The 25,654-nt window shown below is 35.7% G+C and overlaps 1 protein-coding gene across 3 annotated transcripts in view; it reads right to left on the bottom strand.

Moving 5' to 3' along the window:
• The window catches only part of LOC126811146 (bromodomain and WD repeat-containing protein 3), a 274,126-nt gene that overhangs the window by 232,742 nt on the left and 15,730 nt on the right, over window positions 1-25,654 (bottom strand). For all 3 annotated transcript variants that reach the window (XM_050536628.2, XM_050536629.2, XM_050536630.2), the window contains exons 6-11: window positions 21,801-21,896; window positions 15,061-15,221; window positions 12,930-13,151; window positions 9,426-9,526; window positions 8,860-9,031; window positions 990-1,123 (exon numbers count right to left, since the gene is read on the bottom strand). In XM_050536628.2, coding sequence (XP_050392585.1) covers window positions 990-1,123; window positions 8,860-9,031; window positions 9,426-9,526; window positions 12,930-13,151; window positions 15,061-15,221; window positions 21,801-21,896 — 886 coding nt within the window. The remainder of the gene's footprint in view (window positions 1-989; window positions 1,124-8,859; window positions 9,032-9,425; window positions 9,527-12,929; window positions 13,152-15,060; window positions 15,222-21,800; window positions 21,897-25,654) is intronic.

Genomic DNA, 25,654 nt, shown 5'->3' with positions numbered 1-25,654 from the left:
AGCTCTGCTTAGCTTAAGCTTGAAATGTTAATCATTGAACTCAGTCAAGACATTCACCTAATGAACCTCTACATCAAGTTTAAATATTCCACCTCAATTAAAAGCAGAGTTGTTATGTTCCAAAGTCTTGACCAATCAAATTGATTATCGCTCCTTAGCCTAAGCAGAAAATTCGCACCATCAAACTTAGTCATGGTAATGATATAATGAATCTATATTCAGAGTTTCATCGCTCTCACTATAAACAAAGTTATTGTGCCCCAAAGCATCAACCAATCAGATTGCTTATAGCTCTGCTTACACTCTGCAGTAAGTGTTCATTATCAAACTCCATCAAGGCATTCACCTGATGAATGCCTACACTAAGTTTGAACATTCTACCTCAATTAGAGGGAGAGTTATTGTGTTCCAAAGTCTCGAACAATCAAATTGCTTATCACTCTGCTTACCCTGAGCAGAACATGCTCATTATTGAACTTATTTATGGTATTGATGTAATGAAACTATACACCAAATTTCATCACTCTCACTTAATTAGAACTAAGCTTATCGTGTCCCAAAGCATCAACCAATCAAATTGCTTATCTCTGCTTACCCTAAGCAGAAAATGTTCATCTTCGAACTCCATCAAGGTATGGACCTAATAAACACCTACACCAAGTTTGAACATTCTAGCACAATTAGAAAGAGAGTTATTGTGTCCCAAAAAGTGTGATGGACTGACAGGCGGACTGACAGACAAACGGACTCATTTTAATAGTCCCCTGCTTTCTTCAAAAGGCGGGGGACAATAAAGTCAATAGTCACAGTTGGATGTCATTTTTAAAAGTGATTTTCCATGTTACAGGTGTCTGTGTGTCAAAGAGCATTATTAGGGTGTCCCGCGATAAATAAATATCTCCAAATATCTTGACAATTACACCACAATATTTATATATACCATATATACTTAGTTTCTCACATATACCTTACTACAAAAGAGTACACACCTTGGTGAATTCATATTTAGAACCATAGCTCTCCATTCTTGTCTTTCATAGCGCCAGATTCGAGCTGTTCCATCTTGACTTCCGCTAACAAAGTTAATACTATGATTACTGTAAGCTATACTGTCGACACGGTCCTGTAAAATACACACGTATATAAACACAATTCTTACAAATTAATACAATCCATTTTACCTGAACGGCAAGTGATATTTGTAAAAGCTTAATTGAACTTTTTAATACAATGTCAAAGATAGGTTGCCAGGCAACAAAACAAATGCCCACAGCAGCTAAATTGTCTTAGCGTTCGACAAAGGTTGTTGCATATTTATTCTTTTGTAGGGAATTGGGGGCATATACAAGACAATTTCATACAGATCAGATTATAATTTTGAGGGTTCACAAAGTTCTACAAACATGAAACAATTGCCCTAACTCTGAAAGTAATTTACAAAAATTGTTGAAATTCAATAGGCTTTACGTTTTACTAATTTAAATAATAAATATAAATTTGTCATTCGACAAAGTAACACAAGTAGTAATTGATGGAAATTGCTGAAATTCAATATGTGTCTTCGTTTTACTAATTTAAATGATGCATATTAATTTCATACAGATCGGATGATAACTTTTGTTCACAAGGTTCATCAAAGGGAAACAAGGACCATAACTCTAGAAATAACATGCCAATAGATGACACACATTAATTAATTGCAAATTTATCTTTTTCAAAAGTATCGACCAATCAAACTGATTATCTATGCTTAGTCTAAGCATAAAATTGTCACGATCAAACTCAGTCAGGTTTTGAAGTACCTGGTATTGTATAGTTTCATCACTCTCCATCAGTTAGAATCAAAGTTATTTTGTCCCATAGCATCGACCCATGAAACGGCTTAGCTCTGTTTAGCATTAGCGGGAAATATCAATCATTGAACTCGTTCAAGACATTCACCTAATGAACATCAATTAAAAGCAGAGTTGTTATGTTACTTAGTCAAGGTATTGACATGATGAATCTATATTCAGAGTTTCATCGCTCTCACCCAATTAGAACCAAAGTCATTGTGTTCCAAAGTCTCAACCAACCAAATTGCTTATCTTTGCTTAGCCTTAGTGAAAGATGTGCATGATCGAAGTCTGTCAAGGCATTCACCTAACAAACACCTACACCAATTTTGAACATTTTACCTCAATTAAAAGCAGGGTTATTGTGTTCCAAAGTCTCGAACAATCAAATTGCTTATGGCTCTGCTTACCCTGAGCAGAACATGCTCAGCATCAAACTTTGTTAAGGTGTTGATGTAATGAAAGTATACACAAAGTTTCCCCACTATCACTCAATTAGAACTAAAGTTTAATTCATTTACCCTAAGCTGAAAATGCTCATCTTCGAACTCCATCAAGGCATTCACCTAATAAACACCTACACCAAGTTTAAACACTCTAGCTCAATTAGAAAGTTATTGTGTCCGATAAAGTGATAACTTCCATCATTTGAGCATTCACAAGGTTCAACAAAGTTAAACGGAAATTGGTGAAATTCAATAAGATTCTTTGTTTCATTACTTCAAATCATGCATATAAATTTCATACAGATCAAATGATAACAGTCATTTGAGCGTTCATACAGTTTAACAAAGTGAAACAAGAGCCATAACAGTAGAAGAAATGAATGGAAATTGCTGAAATTCAATAGGCTATTTTGTTGGGAGGTTTGGGTCCAATTTTTACGAAATTCGAACTCAACTGTCACTATGGTGTAACGGTGATATAATAAAAGTTTTTTTTAAATCAGATAAAAATTGTGACCTATAAAGGGTCCACAAGCTAAAAACTTGATTTTTTTGTACAATCAGGGGCCATAGTCCAGGAAGTTACAGACCGATATGCGCAAATAATGAAAGGATCCAAGATCTTTGTGATATAAATATAAATGTAAAGTTTCATCAAAAACAAATCAAAATTGTGACCTCTAGAATGTCCAGAATCTAAAAACATGATTTTTCGTACATCATTGTTTCATATTCCAGAAAGTTGCAGTTCGTTATGCACCAATATTGGGAGGAAGTGAGATTATTGGGTTAAAAACATGCATTTTAAAGATAGATTCTGGGAGTTGGCAGTTCTTACTATAATAGTTAAAGATAGGTTGCCAGGCAACAAAACATATGCCCACAGCAGCTAAATCGTCCGGGCAGTCAACAAGTGTTGTCACATATTTTTACTTCTTTCGGTAATGAAACATTTATAATACACTCATGAAGTAATTATCAGAAAACCATTAGAATTTGTTTGGTTTTTATAAGGTTCTGCCCCATGCTAACATTTAGTATACAAAACTTTTAATATCATGGATTTAGCTGTTCAAGTCATAAAAATTCATTGAAAATGAAAATCAATATACTTGTTCGTCTCAAGCTCTTAAACTCTGTGTATCAATCTGAAGTCGATCGGATGATAACTTTAGCCTCTAGAGCGTCACAAGATTTTTCAAAGTGATCAAGGGCCATAACTGTGACAGTAATTATCGAAAATCACTGAAAATGAATAGACTTCTTTGTCTCATGACCTTAAACACTGTGTATAAATTTCAAGTCAATCGGATATTGACTTTAGCCTCTAAAGCGTCCACAAGATTTCACAAAGTGATCAAGGGCCATAACTCTGGCAGTAAATATCGAAAATCACTGAAAATGAATAGACTTCATCTCATGACCCTAAACACTGTGTATAAATTTAAAGTCAATTGGATATTAACTTGAGCCTTTAGAGCGTCCACAAGATTTTTCAAAGTGATCAAGGGCCATAACTCTGGCAGTAAATATCGTAAATCACTGAAAATGAATAGACTTCATCTCATGACCCTAAACACTGTGTATAAATTTAAAGTCAATCGGATATTAACTTTAGCCTTTAGAGTGCTCAAAAGATTTTTCAAAGTGATCAAGGGCCATAACTCTGGCAGTAATTATCGTAAATCGCTGAAAATCAATAGGCTTCTCCGTCTCATGACCTTAAGCAGTGTGTATAAATTTAAAGTCAATGGGATATTAACTTTGGCCTCTAGAGCGTCCACAACATTTTTTTAAGTGATCAAGGGCCATAACTCTGGCAGTAATTATCGAAAATCGCTGAAAATCATAGGCTTCTTCCTTTCATGGCCATAAACACTGTACATAAATTTAAAGTCAATTAACGGATCGACGAATGGGGCGACGACAATATACGACCACATTTCAATGTGGGCGTATAAAAACTAGATAATGTAAAGGCAATTTGCTGAAAATTTCATTTAAATTGATCCACTATGAACTGAGAACTAAGTGGTTGAGGGTTTACAAGATAAAAACGTGATTAATCGTATTCTAGGAAGGTACGGTTCAATATGCGCCAATTAGTGCTGTGCGGTTTTTCGGTTTAACCGAATAACCGCGGTTTTTACATATAAACTGAAAACCGAACCGATAAAACAAAAAATAACCGTGCGTTTCATATTATAGTTTCCAAATTCCTAAATTTTAATTTACCTGTTTTTGGTTTCGGAAATGTTTGAGAAACTCCAAAATTTTAATGTAGCCACCACTTCCGTTTTTATTTTTGATCAACCAGGCCCTCTATGTATAGAGTGTTTAATAGTTTAATAAGTCTGGACGGCCTAGACTATTTATTTTCTCAATTCGGTTCGGTTTATAATCCAAAATTTTATGCAAGCCTTAGCCGGTTGTCAATAGTTACGCACGATGGCTTCCTCAAGAAGTAAAATGTCTTCGACTTCGAGTCCATGGCTCTCTCACTACGAAAGATTGGATGACAGAAATGCTTGTTTTTCTGAACCATAATTTAAGACACTGGGTCACTGACTGTTTCGATTTGTTGGATAAGTTCTTCGGATCTTTTATAAGCTTACAGTAACTTTATTGTTTCTGGACATTGGTATTATGTTGTTATGTTAATTTATTATTGTTATGTTAATTTATTATTATGGTGTTGTGTAACTTGTTTGACAGATCTTTTTTTTTACAGTAACTTTGTTTTTACTAGTCATAATTAAAGTCATATAACAGTAAACCAGCGGCTGCCAGGCAGGATAGGTCCACATTTTCGAGAGATGGATAGAGAATAAGCTAACAAGAAAGTGATTTTTCCTACAATCAAGGGCCATAATTCAGGAAATTACAATTCGATATGCGTGAATATCGAAAGGAACCGAGATCTTTGGGTTATAAACTTACATTTCAAGTTTCAACAAAATCGGATAAAAATTGTGACCTCTATAGGGTCCACAACCTTGATATACTTTACCCTATTTGAGAAAGAACGGCAGCCATTTTGTCTGTCAATTTTGGGCCGATTTTCACGAAATTCGAACTCAGTCGTCCTCAGGGTGTAACGGTGATATAATAATACGTTTTTTTAAATCGGATAAAAATTATGACCTCTATAGGATCCACAAGCTAAAAACGCAATTTTTCGTACAATCAGGGGCCATAATTCAGGGAGTTACGGTCCGATATGTGCGAATATCGAAAGGAACCAAGATCTTTGGGTTATAAACTTATATTTCAAGTTTCAACAAAATCGGATAAAAATTGTGACCTCTATAGGGTCCACAACCTTGATATAACATATTCTTATGCTATTCCAGAAGGAACGGCGGCTATTTTGTCTGTCAATTTTGGGCCAATTTTCACGAAATTCAAACTCAGTCGTCCTTAGGGTGTATCGGTGATATAATAATACAGTTTTTTAAATCGGATAAAAATTATGACCTCTATAGGGTCCACAAGCTAAAAACGCGATTTTTCGTACAATCAGGGGCCATAATTCAGGAAATTACAGTCCGATATGCGCGAATATCAAAAGGAACCGAGATCTTTGGGTTATAAACTTACATTTCAAGTTTCAACAAAATCGGATAAAAATTGTGACCTCTATAGGGTCCACAAGCTAAAAACATGATTTTTCGTACAAACAGGGGCCATAATCCATGAAGTTTCGATCCGATACATGCCAATATCGAAAGCAGCCGAGATCTTTTGGGGATACACCTATATTTCAAGTTTCGTCGAAATCGGATAAGAATTGTGACCTGTAGAGAGTCCACAAACAATTGTGGACGGACGGACGGGGGCGACGGCATAATACGTCCACATGAAAATGTGGGCGTATAAAAATTGTGACCACAACCTTGATATACCGTACTTTTACGCTATTTGAGAACGAACGGCGGCCGATTTGTCTGTCAATTTTGGGCCGATTTTCATGAAATTCGAACTCAGCCATCCTTACGGTGTAACGGTGATATAATAATATGTTTTTTTAAATCGGATAAAAATTATGACCTCTATAGGGTCCACAAGCTAAAAACGCGATTTTTGGTACAATCAGGGGCCATAATTCAGGAAGTTACAGTCCGATATGCGCGAATATCAAAAGAAACCGAGATCTTTGGATTATCCACTTAGATTTCAAGTTTCAACAAAATTGGATAAAAATTGTGACCTCTATAGTGTCCACAACCTTGATATACCATATTTTTACGCTATTTGAGAACGAACGGCGGCCATTTTGTCTGTCAATTTCGGGCCGATTTTCACGAAATTCGAACTCAGCCATCCTTAGGGTGTCACGGTGATATAATTGAACGTTTTTTTAAATCGGATAAAAATTATGACCTCTATAGGGTCCACAAGCTAAAAACACGATTTTTGGTACAATCAGGGGCCATAATTCAGGAAGTTACGGTCCGATATGCGAAAATATCGAAAGGAACCAAGATTTTTGGATTATCAACTTAGATTTCAAGTTTCAAGAAAATCGGATACAAATTGTGACCTCTATAATGTCCACAACATTGATATACCATATTTTTACGCTATTTGAGAACGAACGACGGCCATTTTGTCTGTCAATTTCGGGCCGATTTTCACGAAATTCGAACTCAGCCATCCTTAGGGTGTAACAGTGATATAATAGAACGTTTTTTAAATCTGATAAAAATTATGACTTCTATAGTGTCCACAAGCTAAAAACACGATTTTTGGTACAATCAGGGGCCATAATTCAGGAAGTTACGGTCCGATATGCGCGAATATCGAAAGGAACCGAGATCTTTGGATTATCAACTTAGATTTCAAGTTTCAAGAAAATTGGATAAAAACTGTGACCTCTATAGTGTCCACAACATTGATATACCATATTTTTACGCTATTTGAGAACGAACGACGGCCATTTTGTCTGTCAATTTCGGGCCGATTTTCACAAAATTCGAACTCAGCCATCCTTAGGGTGTAACGGTGATATAATTGAACGGTTTTTTAAATCGGATAAAAATTATGACCTCTATAGGGTCCACAAGCTAAAAACACGATTTTTGGTAAAATCAGGGGCCATAATTCAGGAAGTTAGGGTCCGATATGTGCGAATATCGAAAGGAACCGAGATCTTTGGATTATCAACTTAGATTTCAAGTTTCAACAAAATCGGATAAAAATTGTGACCTCTATAGTGTCCACAAGCTAAAAACGTGATTTTTCGTACAAACAGGGGCCATAATCCATGAAGTTTCGATCCGATACATGCCAATATCGAAAGGAACCGAGATCTTTTGGAGATAAACCTATATTTCAAGTTTCGTCAAAATCGGATAAGAATTGTGACCTGTAGAGTGTCCACAAACAAATTGTGGACGGACAGACAGGGGCGACGGCATAATACATCCACATGAAAATGTGGGCGTATAAAAAAACTTGTTTACAATTTACATCAATATGTTTTATATTTTTTCTAGCTTCCAAGTATTCATATAAGATAACCATAAATCAGTACATTCATAATACAGTGTTTAAATGAATAAAAAAAACGAAAACCGAAACCGAGGTTTTTTGCCCCAGAAAAACCGAAACCGAAAGAAAATTTAAAAACCGCACAACACTAGCGCCAATATCATAAGGAAGTGAGATTATTGGGTTATAAACATGCATTTTAAGTTTCATCAAAATTGGATAAAAATTGTGACCTCTAGATTGTCTACAAGCTAAAAATGTGATTTTTCATACAATCAGGGGCCATAATACATGGAAGTTACAAACCGATACATGCCAATATCGAAAGGAACTGAGATCTTTGGGATATAAACCCATATTTCAAGTTTCATCACAATAATTCAAGCCCACAGCAGATAAACTAATAATGAGTAACAAATGCAATCTATCATTAGCAGAAATTTTGATTTGATTGGCTTCCCAATGCTGACACTTATTATACAAAACATACTGGCTATTCGAGATTATGAAAATTATTAAGCTTAAACACTATGTCTATGTGTAAACTTCAAGTAAATTGCATAATAAATTTAACCTTTAAACTTAAAGCATCCGTAAAATGTTTTAAGTTAATGAAGACTTATAACCCAGAGGTTAATTATTGGAAATCGTTAAAAATCAATAGGTTTCTTCATCTCAAGAATCATAACTCCAACAGTTGTTGAGAATGCACAATCTATGGCCCAATCTGATTAAAATACTGATCTATATTTCGTTTCGTTTTTTTATACTTTCGATGGTCTACACTACATGAAGATCTGACATTGATTAATCAATTAGTGTTGACGTTTCTAGTGGTTTACCCACAGTTCTGTGCATTAAAAGGCCAAGAACCCACCGCATTAGACCATTTCATTGGCTAATCCCTGACATCATCCAGAACACGTCAATGATAACAACTCTTCCAGATCCTAGTGTAGTAAAGACAAGTAAAACAATATTTTGAACTATAAAAACCAAACGAAATAGGATCTGTGTTTAATCAATGTGGGCAGATAAAAAGCATATGTATCTTAATTAATAAATACATCAGAAATATTTCTTACCTTGTGTACTTCAAGCTCACAGATTTTTTCAGGACATGAACTATGTAGAAAGTAGACACGGATGACATGATCAGAATTACCAGTAGCTAAAAACATACCACCTGGTGAAAATGATGAACACAACATCCGTGCTCCAGCTCTTGACCGTTCAACAAATTTGATAGGTTTAGAACTAAAAAAATCAAAAAACATTCATTAAAGATACAAAATAACATTAACTAATCATGTAAAATAACAACAGTCTGACTGTTTGTTGTGTATTAATGGAGATACAAACGGAAAGAAACCAGCGGTTGCCAGGCAAGATACACCCACATTTTGCAAGAGATGGACAGAGAAAAAACTAAAAAAAACAGCAGTTGCCAGGCAAGATATGCGCACATTTTGCAAGAGCTGGATAGAGAACAAGCTAAAAGAAAAAGTGATTTTTCGAACAATAAGGGGTCATAAATGTGGAGTGTTTAGAAGAACTGCGGACCTGCTCACAAGGTCAACGTTGATATACTTCCAACTTCCACAGGAAATGTGGGGGATATAATGGAGGGTATAAAAGTAATTTAACTTACTTGAATTTATTAGTTGATATGTTCCAAGTCCAGAAACAGACACAACCATCAGCTCCTGTTGACAACAAAATTCTGTTGTCTCCCTTTGATTGAGGACAAAACTAAAAAAGAATGAAAGTCATTAATAGTAATACTGAATCGACATATAGAAAGCAGGTTGCCAGGCAACGAAACATACGGTCACAGCAGCTAATTCATCTGAGCAGTCGACAAGGGTTGTTGCATATTTATTCTTTTGTAGGTATACTATTCAAAAAAAGTAGGGGATATTTGATTTTTAAGTGTTATTAAAGTCACCTAATGAAACTGACGAAGAAACAAATGACAAAATGAAATGAAGTTCACATTCATCGATTTATTCCAAATGATCGTTAGACTAAGTAAGGCACAGACTGACCATTATAAGGGTAAAATGATACCCGGGGTCAAACAGCAAAGTTACCACAGCATCACAACCAGGTCAGTAACGGGTAAATCCTCCTCTGTTTGCCAAACAAGCATTGATCCGACGTGGCATACTCCTAATGAGACGTCTAAGGTCATTTTGGTCCAGATTGTCCCATTCCTGTTGCAACGCAGCAGCAAGTTCTTGGACATTGGCAGGACGTTGTTGACGTTGACGTAACCTCTGTCCAAGCATGTCCCAGACATGCTCGATGGGGGAGAGGTCGGGACTCAGTGCTGGCCAAGGTAATGTGGTGATGTTCTGTTGTTGGAGGTAACCTGTAACGATCCTGGCCCTGTGACATCTTGCGTTGTCATCCTGGAAGATGAAACGGCGGCCATGACGTCGTGCGAACGGCACAACATGGACTGCCAAGATGTTGTCCCGGTAGTACTGGCCTGTAACACGCCCTGCAACAACATGTAAAGCCGATCTTCCAGCAACAGTGATGCCTCCCCACACCATAACAGAACCACCCCCAAATCGATCATGTCTGATGACGTTAACGTCTTGGAAGCGCTCGTTTCGACGACGCCACACCCTCCTACGTCTGTCCAAAAAAAACAGTGAACCTTGACTCATCTGAAAACATCACATTGCTCCAGCGTCGATTAAAAATAAAAAAGAAAAAATAGCGATTTACTGTACAATCAAGGGCCATAATTCAGGAAGTTACGATCTGATATGCGCCATTATCGAAAGGAACCAAGTTCTTTGGGTTATAAAGATATATAAGTTACAAAGTTTTATCAAAATAGGATCAAAATTACCATATACCATATATTTACACTATTTGCGTACGAGGAGCAGCCATTTTGTCCGGCAGTTTTGGTCCCATTTTTTTGAAATTCGAACTTCGCCATCATTAAGGTGTAACAGTTATATATTCAAATGTTTTTTTCAATCGTATAAAAATTGTTACCTCTAGAGGGACCACAAGCTAAAAACGTGATTTTTCGTACAATCAAGGGCCATAATTCAGGAAGTTACAATCCACATACGTGAATATCGAAAGGAAATGAAATGAAATGGGGTTTAACGTCCTACTGTTCTGCTCCTATACTGGGCTAATGAAGACGGGCATACGCCATACAGTGTGCTATGAGGGAAATTTTGCCCAGGCAGCGGCACTATCGCCTACTCTTATATCGAGTTCCAACTGCCAGGGAATCTTTTACGTGCATTCCAATATATACACGGGACCTCCGTTTTTCGTATCATCCGAAGGACGAGACAGTTGTCCTTGACAGGCAAATATCGTAAGGAACCAAGATCCTTGGGTTATAAACATATTTCAGGTTCCATCAAAATCGGATCAAAATTTTGTCCTCTAGAGAGTCCACAACCTTGAGTCCTTGATAGACCATCTATCTGCGTACGAGGGGTGGTCATTTTGTTCGGATTTTCGAACTCAACCAACTTTACGGTGTAACAGTGAAAATATGCGCATATATTGAAAGGAACCAAGATCTTTGGGTCATAAACATGCATATCAAGTTTCATCAAAATCAGATGAAAATTGTGTGACCTCTGGTGTGTCCACAAGCAAAAAACGAGATTTTTCGTACAATCAGGGGCCATAATCCATGAAGTTATGGTCCAATACATGCCAATATCGAAAAGAACCAAGATCTTTGAGAGATAGACCTATATTTTAAGTTTCGTCAAAATCGGATAGGAATTGTGAGATGTAGAGTGTACATGATCTGCCAATGCAAAGGTCAGCAATTATTAATTCTAGATGAGTACACATCAGGGCTTCCACTTCAAAATTTTCACTGCCGGTCATTTTTGATAACGCACGAAAACTTTTCAAAGTAAATTTATATTTCATGTTTTTTATTCATGGTAGGGTATTATGAATTCACGTGTCTATACTACTTTGTCACCATGGGGTGCACAAAAAAAATATATTTGACTTAAAAATGAAATATTAGTAAGGCTCATGATAATTATTTAATAATTAAATATTCCGTTTTGGCTACTTAAATAACGAAATAGTTGAATTGGCCGGAGAAAAACCATTTCAGTAGCTTACATGTAATTAACACGTGCTCTATAGAAAACACACTGACCTGGATAATTTTAAGTTGTAATACAATAACTTTGAAATGAAGATAAATATATAATTATCCATGGCATACATCTCACATTTTTTTGGTTTTAGACCATCTCTTACGGAAGTACGGGCCGCAGAATTGTGACTTAAATCCTAATAATGTATAACTAAATGACTAACGGATAACTAACTTCACGGCTAGCGACACTAGCGCCCCCTAGAATATGGTCGTGTATAAGAGTAACCGTATATACACGACATTTCTTCGACACGTGGAATTATCAATATTGCTGCACAATAGAACTGGAATACGTATTTTTCTTAATTGTTCGGTAAGCAAGTTAACTAATCTCTAGATTTTATTTCAACAATTTCAACAAGGCCGTAATACCGCTATAAACATTTTATTTTTAAATGCATTTTTCTTCCAACACGTACGTTGTTGAGGATTTACGTAATTTCTATGCTGTTTTATTTGATATGACAGTTGGTTGGATTCGAAGAGCAATACTTCATAGCAATTGCCCTTTTTCGAAGATCATAATAACCTCGTTTACATTGTGCCTGACCGTAATAGCGGTAAACGGCTTTGTTGTTGAAAATTCTTATGACACGTGGTCAATACGTGAATGATTAACAATGGGCCGCTTCACGCCGTTGATTGTTCTACTACCAGATACTCATCATTAATTATCAACACAACACTCAGTATAATCTGTTGACGACTATATATACAACTCTATAACACCAATCACGAGATTGGCTTCTAGACGACGCGCTGGCTTCTAGACGACGCGCATTCTTGTATAGTTACACAGTGAAGGTCGATCGTAGTCATGTTTGAAATTTTTTTTTTTTTAAAAAGACCCTCTTTCCGGCGTGCAAAATGACCGTTAGGTCAGATTTAGGAACGGTCATTTTCCATAGCCGTAGGTCTCGACCGGCATATACGGCCGACGTGGAACCCATGGTACACATCACATAATTATTACTACTATACCTGAACAGATGTGATCATACCAGTATGACCATGTAAAATAGCTACTGGTGACTTAGTTTTTAAACACCAGACTCTTATCATTTTATCACAACTACCAGCTGCTAATAATGTATTTTCATAATTAACTGCCATGTCTGTTATTTCTGCTGAATGCCCTCTGAATGTTGCTAGCAGACGGCCATCTTCTACACTCCATATTTTAACAAGATGATCATCAGCACCCTAATAAAAATGGTTTTGTAATGTAAACAATGATCTCTATTTTTCGGTAAGTATGGTTCTTAGCATGGTTCATGACCAATTACTTTCTTTCTTAAAGAGCACATAAGGTCACAAGACCAAATTTTCTGTACTTATAGCCAGTGGTCACTGCACACTTTACGGCAAGCTCACATCAATCTGATTACAATTATTCGACACCCGAAAACACTTTTCAATTACAGCCTTAATCCGGTTGATTGGTAAATCTGCCTATTGCAGGTCTCTCTTTAGGCCTGAAATGTTATATAAACTATTAATTAGACATTTATTAACATGAAAAGACCATAATCAACTCTCGATGTCAACTTATGTGTCCGATTTTCATTGGAGTCCGATTTTCATTGGATTTGAATGATTAATCACAAAAATGGATAATCGAGACCTTGTTAATTATCGGGACAGCGGTAACAATGACAATCAAGGCTACAGTGATTTTAAAATAAGGTTTTCTCAGCTTAGGCTTAGAGTAAAGTAATTTGACTGAAATTTTCAGCATATTCCCTTTACATCGTCTGGTTTTTAACTTTTATAATGAGAACTGCCGGTTCTTTATGTAATCTGTAATAATGTATTTTTAATTAGGGGATTTAGTAGTCAGTCAGGCATAAATGAATACACACCCCGGCTGTAGGTAACTAAGGAAGAAACATTCCGAATGTGCATTCAGTTACTGTGACGTCACCGGTGTTGGAAGGGATTGAGAGTGTATTCAATAACTGGCGAAGTTGTTTTTACGGGAGGTCTATATTTGCGACTTTGAGTGAAGATGGCTGATTTAATTTTAATCACATTGGTGTGAACTTGCCGTAAAGTGCATATGGCAACCACTGGCTACAAGTACAGAAAATTTCGTCAGGTGACCTTATGTGCTCTTTAATTTTGTCAGGTAGACTAAGTAGAAATATATGAATACACTGTTGCTTATAATGTCAGATGCACATAAGATAGAAATTAATAAAAGATAGCTTGCCTGGTAATGAAACATACACCCACAGTAGCTATTTCTGAGCAGTCTGTAAGGGTTGTCGTATATTTATTGTTTTGTAGGTATGGGAGCATTGTAAAGATATTAAAAACTGGTCAAGAGAAACAACTGAAAAGACACTCAAAACTCATCAAGAGAAACAACCTATTTAGTAATTATCGAAAAGTTACTCTTCATTTCATGACCTTAAACACTGCATAAATTTAAGAGAATCACACGATAACTTTGGTCTCTAGAATTACTAGACCATCAACAAGTTTTTCAAAGGGATCAAGAGTAATAACTCTGGCAGTAATAATAATAAATTGTTGAAAATCAACAGGTTTCTTATCTCATGGCCTCAACCACGGAGTATAAATTTAAAGTCAATTGGCTGATAACTTTGTTCTCCAGACTATTTCAAAGTAATCAAAGGCCTTAACTCTGGCAGTAATTATCAGAAAAGGGCTTCTTCGTCCCATGACCTTAAACAGTTTGTGTAAATATAAAGTCAATCGGTTGAAAACTTTGGTCTCTAGGAGCATGTACAAGATTATTCAAAGTGATCAAGATCCATAACTCTGACAGTACTTAGTGGAAATCATTGAAAATCAACAGGCTTCTTCGTCCCATGACCTTAACCACTGTGTGTAAGTTTAAAGTCAATCCGTTGATAAGTTTGGTCTGTAGAGCATTCACAAGATTTTTCTGATGATCAAGGACCGTAACTCCGGCAGTAATTATATGGGCTTCTTCATGTAATGACCTCAAACACTGTGTACAAGTCTATAGGACAGGCAGGGGTGATGACAATATACAACCACAATTCAATGTGAGTGCACATAAAAATGGCTGCATGTTTACCTTTCATAAAGTAGTGAAGCTATACATGTATGTTGAGCTTACCGTAAATATATGACGTCCAGTACGATCAAAGGCAATACAGTATACAGCTGATAAATGACCTAACTTTCTATCATGTAATACAAGTTTACTAAATAATGGACTGGGGAATAGTGTATCCTTTCGACTTTTACCACTTAATTCTTGAGCTCTCAATACATGACCTGTCGAAAACAAAATATTCTTAAGATGACTATCTTATTCTTTGTAAATCAATGGTACCGGTATTTATTATTTAGTTAGTTTAACCTTATTTTATTGCATCAAAATTACATTGGACAATACAAAAGGATTAGACAAAAGTTTTACCAACTTATGTCTTTTCCTTATAAAATGTTAATTGATAAAAATGTCTCAAATGATAGATACAATGTTATATTCATTTTGAAAAATATTAAGGCCAACTAACATTAATATAGTGTATACCAAGGGCCTAGTATATAAATAGAATGTTTCAACAAATAATACAAATAAATTGACAGAATATGAATAGGAATTTACAGAGAGTGCACAGGAATTGCTATATAATTATAAATTCTTTTCAGGTAAATCGTTTCATGTTGTGAAACTTAATAAAAGTATTCTTGTCTTTGGGCAGATCCACGGTGTCCCCATCTTCAATAGAAGGCTTGATCTCGCTTTAACTACGTACATCTTATCAATAATGCCTTCCTGTAATAACCTGCATATTTCGGCACTAATTTCGATCGGGTACAAGCCCAGCTTGTGAGCCTATCAGATTCCCCAGTCGTTGTGAATACCAAGTCTCGCGCTTTCAAGCTAACATGTCTACCTGTGATAATCGAGTTGCAAAGTTCAAGGTTCATCCAATGTCAAGGTTTCTGTGGAGATCGCGATGTCACCTCCTCTGATATGACACTACTGTTCACGTATCTGTAGATAAGTAGCTATAAGTTCGGGAATTGTTTTAAGAGCGTGTCCACGAGAGCACCATGCAGAAATTGAAAAAAATGATAACCCGGGGGGGCAGCAAATTTCAACCATACTTGGTCTATGGGGACCCCTAGGCGACAGAAGTCACATGATGAAGTGAAAATTTTTTAAACGGACAACTTCCGGTATAACTGGAAATTGTTGTTTTGGGGCAAAAGTTGACATATTTCGACCAATTTGTTACCCTAATTTCAAAACGCTCCTACCCGAAATGTTGTGTCTCTAAATTTTTGATATTGGTCAGGTATGATAGGCCTAGTAGTCGTCTTAAAATCCTGCAGTCGTTTGGGAATGAATGAATCGTGTGGAATTTTCTGTGAGTGATCATAAAGTGGTCATTTTACATATGTTTAAAACTATGCTATCCTAAAACGCATGTAGCTGCTTCTTTGCAGGTCTGACATAGAATTGCTTGGTGTGGTTGTGAAGGGCATTTCTCAAAGTAAATGTCAAAAGAAAAAAACTGACCGGAACGCAACCCACTAGAGTACTGTAATATTCTGAAAATGTGTAAAAACGGTATTTTCCACGAAATTCGTCTTTTCACTGATGACCGACTACTATTTTTAAGAGTTCAAATGACCGTTGATTATGAACATCAGTACTATTTTTTGTTACTTGAACGTTCCTTGTGCCAAATATACTATCTTGGTTAAAAAAATCATTAAGTTTTTGTGACAAAATCGGACGTTCGCGGTCATCGTAGTAAAGGGGCTTAACTGGTTTATAATTTTGCAGGATCAGGCAACGATTATTCTCATCTGTATTCAGTAGTTAGTAGCACGGAAGTGCATAAATGTAAGGACTGGCATAGCAAGTTTTTATATTAGCACAATTTAACCAAAGCAGCACCTTTTCAGCAATGACCAACGATTATCTTCAAATGACTATTGATCATCACCATTAGTTGTAATATTTCGTAATTTCAACGTGAATCGTGTCAAATAGATCATTTTGTTTAAAATCATAATATTTTTGTAACAAAATCTGACTTTCACGCTTGCTTGATAGCCATAGGGAAGAGTCATAAGTGGTGTGTAATTTTGCAGGGATCAGACCACTGTTATTAAGATTTGTATTCATGAGCAGATCATCGTATAAATTTGACTGACATGACTATCATAAACTTGATATCTTTTAATTTGACACCTGCTCATGTAAAGAAGAACCATAAGAAGAAACATTCAGAAGTGTTCATGTAGGGACATTTAATATCTGGTATCGAAATCTCTGAATCATGGCATAGATCACAACAGGATTTATGGCACTCCAGGATAATGTTGACCGCATGTGCCAAACTCCTACATATACCTACGTTCGAGCAGAAGTGCTCACTTACTTAGATTCCTACGTTCGAGTGTAAATTCTCTCTGACCTTCCTTCAAGGTTTTTGGACCACAGAGTACTGTTTTATTTTTTAGTACTGTTTTTGACCTCTTCTCCTTCAGGGATTTCAATATGGAATTATCATAGCCTCCCGATCTCTAATGCCTCTCCATGAAAACGTCCTAATGTTTCTATACAATGATCGGCTCCTAAATACAGATAGGAATAAGCTGGTCTGATTCCTAAAATATGTTTGACCAAAATAACCTATTTGGCACAAGGAACATTGGTAGAAAAGGTGTTGTATAGTCGTCTTGCTGAATGTGTGACTACGACTTACTGTCACTGGATCATCTACAATCCCCTCGTCCTTAAAACCTGTTACAAGAGCGAACATGTACATCCCTTCGAAACACTTCTTTTACCCAAGAGCTAAAATATGCTTACACTGAATCGTGTATCATATTTCACCTTTCATTATATCATATTTATAGAAGACGATTTGTTCTGTTTAAATTGCATTGGACATTCATGAAACTTGTCCCTGGTCTAACACATAGACTTTAGATCCTAAGGTCTGTCATTGAGTTAAGTGGTGTGACAGCATGCCAGTGACATGGTGTGGTGTTGTTTGTCCAACCTCATGGATATTCTCTTTTCCCACAAGTGTATTATTGAAGTAAAATTGTACCATATGTTAGTCCCAAAATGACCTAGTTTGTGTTGAGTGGACCTTAAACCCCATTTCTCTCTCTTAAGTCAAAATCACCCTTACTAACAAATATATTAACTTTGTGATGATGTCCATAGATACAGTATGCATCACCATAATATGCTAGTCCCAAAATGACCTAGTTTGTGTCCAGTGGACTTTAAATCTCATTTTACTTTGTTCCTCTCATGTCTAAAACATCCTTGCTAACGACTAAATGGAATATATTAAATTTGTAAAGATGTCCATACATATACTTCATCTGGGGTATTGATAGACGGGACATTTTATCCTAATTTTTGGTGTTTTTAATATATTTCTCCTGTTTTTATTATGACTGTTCCGGTCATTTTTATTTTTTATTTTGTTAGTAGGAAGGTTGCTAGTTGTGGGTTATATTCAACTTTGGTCCTAGTCCCTGCAAAGAACGAGCTATAGCCTCTTAAACATTGGTTTTCATTAAATTCAATTTTCAGAGAGAGTTGGGTATCCGGCCAGTACCAAGGTATAATTAGCAGTAGAAACTTCAAACTCAGTGTGAAGGAGGAACCTGAGTGGTCCTACTAATGCCCCAAATTTTGTCTTTCCAAATCAATTATTGTCCGAATAGCAGGTCATTCAAATTTGGATCCAAAATTGCCTATTTTTGGCTTATTTTTCGATTAAAAAATACTTTTCCAATTTTCCAGGTCAGTATCAACTGAATCAATCTAATATTTTGTGGGAATGTATCTGGGTACTAACCCATCTCACAGAAAAAATTTGGTCCAAATCCCTGACCCAAGGGTTATCACCCCCTGCATGGTGCTCTCGCGGACACGCTCTTAACATGTTTTTATTATGACAAAGGGAGAAGATGACCTGCCCTCTCTTCTCACGATAGCGATTTTATAAGTGTGCTTTAAATTGACTTTTTAATATACAAGGACTTTTTATATTGTGTTTTTACCAATTTTAAGGGAATTTGATATACACGGACTTTTGTATTGTATGCTTTTACCAATCTTAAACTCATTAAGTGTACATGTAAATAATTTAATTAAATCAACCTGTCCATAATATATCTAATGTATTGGACGTTAAATCTTTAGTAAACAACAACAACAACAGTAATCTAGCAATGTCCAGATGTTGTAAAACTTGCAGTCGTTGCTTCAGGAACATGCAGTGATCCATAGTAACATGGGTGTTTCACAAAACTAGATCATTTGTTGTGGCTGCATAGGGACCAGGTTTTTATACTTGTCTACGAGCATCACAAATATATACTGTAGATTGACAGTTTGCAATGCTGCACTTAAATAGAATCATAATGAAATGAGGTTTAAAATCCTATTAGAATCAAAATATCATCCCGGCCACAGCTTATTATTCAATCAGTTTTGATCTTTTTGGAACAAAATTTGGGATATACACTTTCCGGATTTACACACCCTCCCATTTGAACGATCTTCATAGGCTACATAAGTGGCGCACTTCATGCTAAAATTGTCCAGTAGCAAAATTATGGCTTGAAAACCCAATGTCTATGTTTTGTTGAATTCATAACTTTTGGATCTAAATTTGCAATTTGTAATGCAAGGATCAGGTAAGATACAATGCACTGAATTTTGATTTAAATTTACAAATTGTTTACAAACATTAAAGAAATGTTTATATCCAAAGAAAAGTTAAAGTCTCATCTGAACAACTAGAAAGCTGTCCTTATCTGGCCTTCCGTCCTGCACCACATTTTGCAAGTATTGGACGGAGAATAGGGAAGATAGGTTGCCAGGCAACGAAACATACACCCACAGCGGCTAAATCGTCCGAGCTGTCCAAAACGGTTGTCGCATATTTAATCCTTTGTAGGTAATTGGGGGCCTTTACAAGACAGTTCCATACAGATCAGCTTATAATTTTTGCTGTTTGAGGGTTCACAAGGTTCTACAAATTGAAACAAGGGTCTCAACTCTGGAAGTAATCTACAGAAATTGTTAAAATTTGACAGACTTTTTCATTTTATACATATCGGATGATAACTTTCATCAATCGAGCATTAAGAAGGTTGAACAAAGTTAAACAAGGGCAATAACTCTAGAAGTAATAAACGGAAATTGCTGAAATTCAATAGGATTCTTCTCTTTACTAATTTAAATGACGCATGTAAATTTCATACATATCGGCAGATAAATTTTGATGTTAGAGCATTCACAAAGTTCAATAAAGTGAAACAAGGGCGATAACTCTAGACGTAATAAACAGAAATTGCTGAAATTCAATAAGCTTCTTCGTTTCACTACTTTAAATAATGCATATAAATTTAAGGAAGATCGGATGAAAACTTTTGGGGTTAGAGCATTAACAAGGTTAAACAAAGTGAAAAAAGGGCCATAACTCTAGAAGTAATAAACGGAAATTACTGAAATTAAATAGACTTCTTCGTTTCTCTAATTTAATATTGCATATAAATTTCACAAAGACCGGATGTTAACTTTGGCATTAGAGCGTTCACAAGGTTCAATGAAGTGAAACAAGGGCCATAACTCTAGAAGTAATACACAGCCATAACTCTAGAAGTAATACACAGAAATTGCTGCAATTCAAAAAGCTTCTTCGTTTCACTAATTTAAATAATGCATAGAAATTTCAGAAAGATAGGATGATAACTTTTCGGGTTAAAGTGTTTACAAGGTTAAACAAAGTGAAACAGGGGCCATAACTCTAGAAGTAATAAACAGAAATTGCTGAAATTCAATAGGCTTCTTCATCTCACTAATGTAAACAACATATATCAATTGGATAATAACATTTGGCGTTAGAGCGTTCTCAAGAAATTGTTGACGATGGACGGATGGACCGACCGACGGACGGACGGGGGCGACGGCAATATATGTACACATTTCTTTGTGGGCGTATAAAAATTGATAGGGCTCATCCTCTAACTGTCCCAATGCTTCACATCGAAATCTGTTAAAAACTGTAGCCTCTATTGCTTTAAGCTTTTCGGAAAAGGAGCCACGGTGGCTAAGTGGGTAAGACTCTGACTTGCTAGCCCGAAGGTCGCTGGTTCGCTACCGATTTTGGCCGGGGAAGTTCATCAGGATTTTCCGACGTGGTTCCCCTTGTCAGTGGTGAAGGATCGAGAGCCTAACAAGGATGCTGTCTAGTTGTTCGGATGGGATGAGAAACCGAGGTCCCGTGTACACATTGGCATACACGTAAAAGATCCCATTTAATTTCATTTTTCGGAAAAGATGGGCAACTTCAGAAGGAAAAGTCACAGAATGCTGAATATCATTAGGGTTCGTCTGCGCAAGATCCAAGACTTCAGACCAAATTTGAAATAATATGTTAAAAAGCAGCGTATAGCTCTAATTTTTGCAACCTTAAAATAGATGAAAATGGGTCCAAAAGCACATATCAATGTACATATGAATGTACAGTGATTTGGAGAGTTGGTTTGGTCTAGTATCAACTTTCTCTCCTCACTCAATTTGTATCAAATGGTCATTGTGACGGACATAGAGACAGCCAGCCTAGACAGACGGAATAGACAGACTTTTATAGTGTCCTGCTTTGTTATAAAGGCGGAGGACAAAAATCTCACAAATTTGGTTGAAATGCACAGTCTTCTTGGAGACATCATTGAAAATATTAGCAAATGTATATGTTTGCCTGACTCCTGTGGGTTTATCTAGTTCATCATAACAAATCTGAATGAGTGTCACCCAAGCAACATAATCAAAATAAGATACTAAGTGGAACATACATATATTTGGTAGCGCTAAATTTGCTGGTGGTAATACTGGGTTTCCATGAGATAATACAATATGCTGAGATGGTGTCCACTTGGTTTCCTTCAAATCTGAAAACAGATACAATTAAAGATATATTTAGAACAATTAGGAAATCTATTCAAACCATTAAATTTGTTATTATCCAAAAGTATGATATTTTTTTCAATAGATTGACTAAATTTTGCAGTGGCTGACAAGGGTTGTCACATATTTTTCATTTTGTAGGATATGGGAGCATTGAAAAGACACTAGAAACTGATCAAAAGTAAAACAACCCATCAAGTCAAAAATAATTAATATTTGATTAATTGGCTTCTAGTTCTTCAAGATGCTAACATTTATTATCCAAAATATGTACCGGTAACAATGATAAATTCAGCTGTTTGAGTTCTGGGAAATAGCTGAAAATGAATAGGTTTCATGATTAAACTTTCATCACATAAAATTTATTTCATATCAATCGGAAAATAACCTTTTAAAAGTGAACATGACTAATAACTCTAAAGGTAATTCTAAACTTGTTCTCTTCAAGAACATAAACAGTGTGTTAAAATAGAGGCAGTCTAAAATAATTTATATAATCTTTAGCAACATATGCCCACAGCAGCTAAATCGTCCGACCGGTCGACAAGGGTTGTCGCATATTTATTCTTTTGTAGGTTATTGGGGGCATTTACAAAACAATTTCATACAGATCAGATTATAATTTTTGTCGTTTGAAGGTTCACAAGGTTCTACAAACTGAAACAAGGTCTTTAACTCTGGAAGCAATTTATAGAAAATTTTGAAATTTGTCAGGCTTTTTCGTTTTAAGGTACTATTTTAAATAATGCATTAAAATTTAATACAGATCGAATGATAACTTTTGTCTTTCAAGTGTTCACAAAGGGTTCAACAAAGTGAAACAAGGGCTATAACTCTAGAAGTAATTAACGTAAATTGATGAAATTCAATAGGCTTCTTTGTTTTACTACCATTATCTAAATAATGCATATCAATTTCATACAGATCAAATTATAACTTTAGTCGTGAGAGTGTTCACACGGTTCAACAAAGTGAAACAAGGGCCATAACTCTAGACGTAACAACGGAAATTGCTGAAATTCAATAGGATTCTTCTTTTTACTACTTTAAATGACGCATGTAAATTTCATACAGATTGGCAAATAATTTTGGGCCATAACTCTGGAAGTAATAAACGGAAATTTCTGAAATTCAATAGGATTCTTCTTTTTGCTAATTTAAATGACGCATATAAATTTCATACAGATTGGCAGATAACTCTTGATGTTAGAGTGTTCACAATGTGCAACAGCGATAAATAAGGGCCATAACTCTAGAAGTACAGATTCAATTTTTGAATCGGTACAGACTTAAAGGTTAGCGTATGCGCCGTGTGAAAAGAATACTTAATCATCATGTTCGCAGGTGACATATTCTGTTAAAATCATTCGTTGAACCGGTGGTGATATTTTTTTTAATTTGGCACAAAAACCATCCCTTATATCGCACCGTGCCCCTTTAAGTTGGACTTTCCATGCATGTACAGTCAGCACATCCGTACATGTAAATGTTTTAAAATAGCTAGGTTTATTTATAGTGCAATTGCACCGCAGTCATCATATCGTAGTCGAATATCAGCTAATACGGCATGCAAAAAAAAGATTGTTAATTTAACACGGTTAGACACGCAGATTTTGCTGTCTTACATTGAAAATATAACAAATATCAAAAATTGGCAGGCTTTTATATAATATAATAAACAGAGTTATGGCTGTACGATTCATTACTTCATCAATATGTTCGTCATTTTTAAGACATTCAAACTCGTTCAAATTACGAAAATTTCAAAATTTATAGACATAGATGTTGGTCTTACCGTGGGTGAAAGTTTTGTCCATTAAAATATCCATTCCCATTCTGACAAATAAGTTTCACAATGCATTGTAAATCGGTAAATCACACCTGAAGTATTATATCTTCGGATTTATGATGATGAGTTAGTTGTATTTTACGTCCGCTTCCACCGAGGTGATATCGCAGACATTCGGATTTAAATCACAAATGAATTAAATGCACACCTCGCCAGAAGTCAACGTCAACCTTGACGCAAACATGTACATAATACCATGATGACCTATTCATTTCCGCACCAAAGAGTCAATGCATACTGTCAATCAAGTTTCCAAATTACGTGAATTCGCACGTGTCATCAAAGGGAATTGATAATTGACTATAATAGAAGCCCCTTTAACAACAAATTGTTACCATGTCGTAGTCTTGTAGACAATACTTTCATTCTGAATTGTCTGTAAGTAATCATTACCCAAAATAGTTGACCACATTAATAAAGAATAATTACAATTGGGACGCGAACAAACTGGATTTTCACACTAAATAGGTGCGGTTGTCACGGCTAAATTACTAACAGGCTACGATGAATTAGGGTTAGGTTAGGGTTAGGGTTCCGATATCTTTTTTTAGGGTTAGGGTTGGGTTAGGGTTCATTAGTCCACCGATATCTATCATTAGGGTTGAGTTAGGGTTAGGTTTATTGATACCCACATTATAGTATTTCTTATAGCGGCGGACTAGTGAACCCTCTCGGTGATAATATTTTTAATTTGGCACACAAATCATCCCTTATAACTAACGCATGCTTTTTTGTGAGGCAATTTCCTTTGTTCTGCTTGATGTTCACTCTTTGATCAGTTACTATTAATCTAAGGTCTGTCCGGACAAGATCCCATTCATAAGATCTGGTTGTTAGGTGTTTTATTAAAGGTTCTTCGATATGTTCATTAATAATTATTGGAAAGAAACCGAACCGGATTATTATTTAGGATATTTATCGTCAACTGTATAAATACGGTAAGCAGTTTGTGTGTTGCATTTATAAGTTAAAGTATAAAAAGAAATATTTGAAGGGGCTATTTAAGACATGATATTTTTAAGCCTTATACCTGTAACTGAAACGATTTGACGTGTTGATCTGTTTTGCAATGTGGGGAATGGGGAATCTGTAAAGTCAAATACGAAACTGAAATAAGTAAACAATCTTCCAGCTTCTATCCAATATGACTTTTAATTTTGGGGACATAAAGTACATGTATATATTGAACATTGGGAGCCGAATCGTCATTTTAATTGAATTACCGTTAAAGGAGAAAATATTCCTTCCTAGCAATTTATGCTGATTCGTTTTTTTCTACGAATATCGTTAAATTGTTGTTCATAATTAAAACGGATAATAAATCAGTATATAAAAAAACAGCATATTTTAAAACATCCACGTGCAAATCGCAGCCTTCTATATATGTTTATTGTCGTCCATTTTCAGACATTGTTATCAGAATTCACGAAACATGGTTTCATTGTCTGCTTGTCGGATCAACTAATGACATAGAAAATTGCTATGTGTCTGTGCTTTATGGTGTGATTCACGAATTAAATACTGATGTAGATGTACATTATAAATGAATAGAACATAACGGACATTTTAGGATATGAATACAATAATACATTGGTACACTTTAGTTAATAATCAAAACGGAATTTGAAAATAGTATTATGAATATATGAATTACCGGTGAACTAAAACGACTAATATACTCGTGATATCGTTCCATTAAATATTTGTTTCTTTCTAATAACGTTGTGGCAATATGGACTAAATTACTCTATTTCAAATCACTATGGACTATAATCCGCCGCGAATTTGATATTTCCACCGACTATAATCCGCCGCGAATTTAATATTTTCGCGGGCGATAATCCACCGCGAATTTTATATTTTCGCGGACTTTTTTCCGCCCAGAACGTCTCT

Source organism: Patella vulgata, chromosome 2, assembly GCF_932274485.2.
Source record: "Patella vulgata chromosome 2, xgPatVulg1.2, whole genome shotgun sequence".
Classification (NCBI taxonomy): domain Eukaryota; kingdom Metazoa; phylum Mollusca; class Gastropoda; family Patellidae; genus Patella; species Patella vulgata.
The sequence above is the reverse complement of the archived record's forward strand: the minus strand, read 5'-3'. Positions and strand labels throughout refer to the sequence as shown.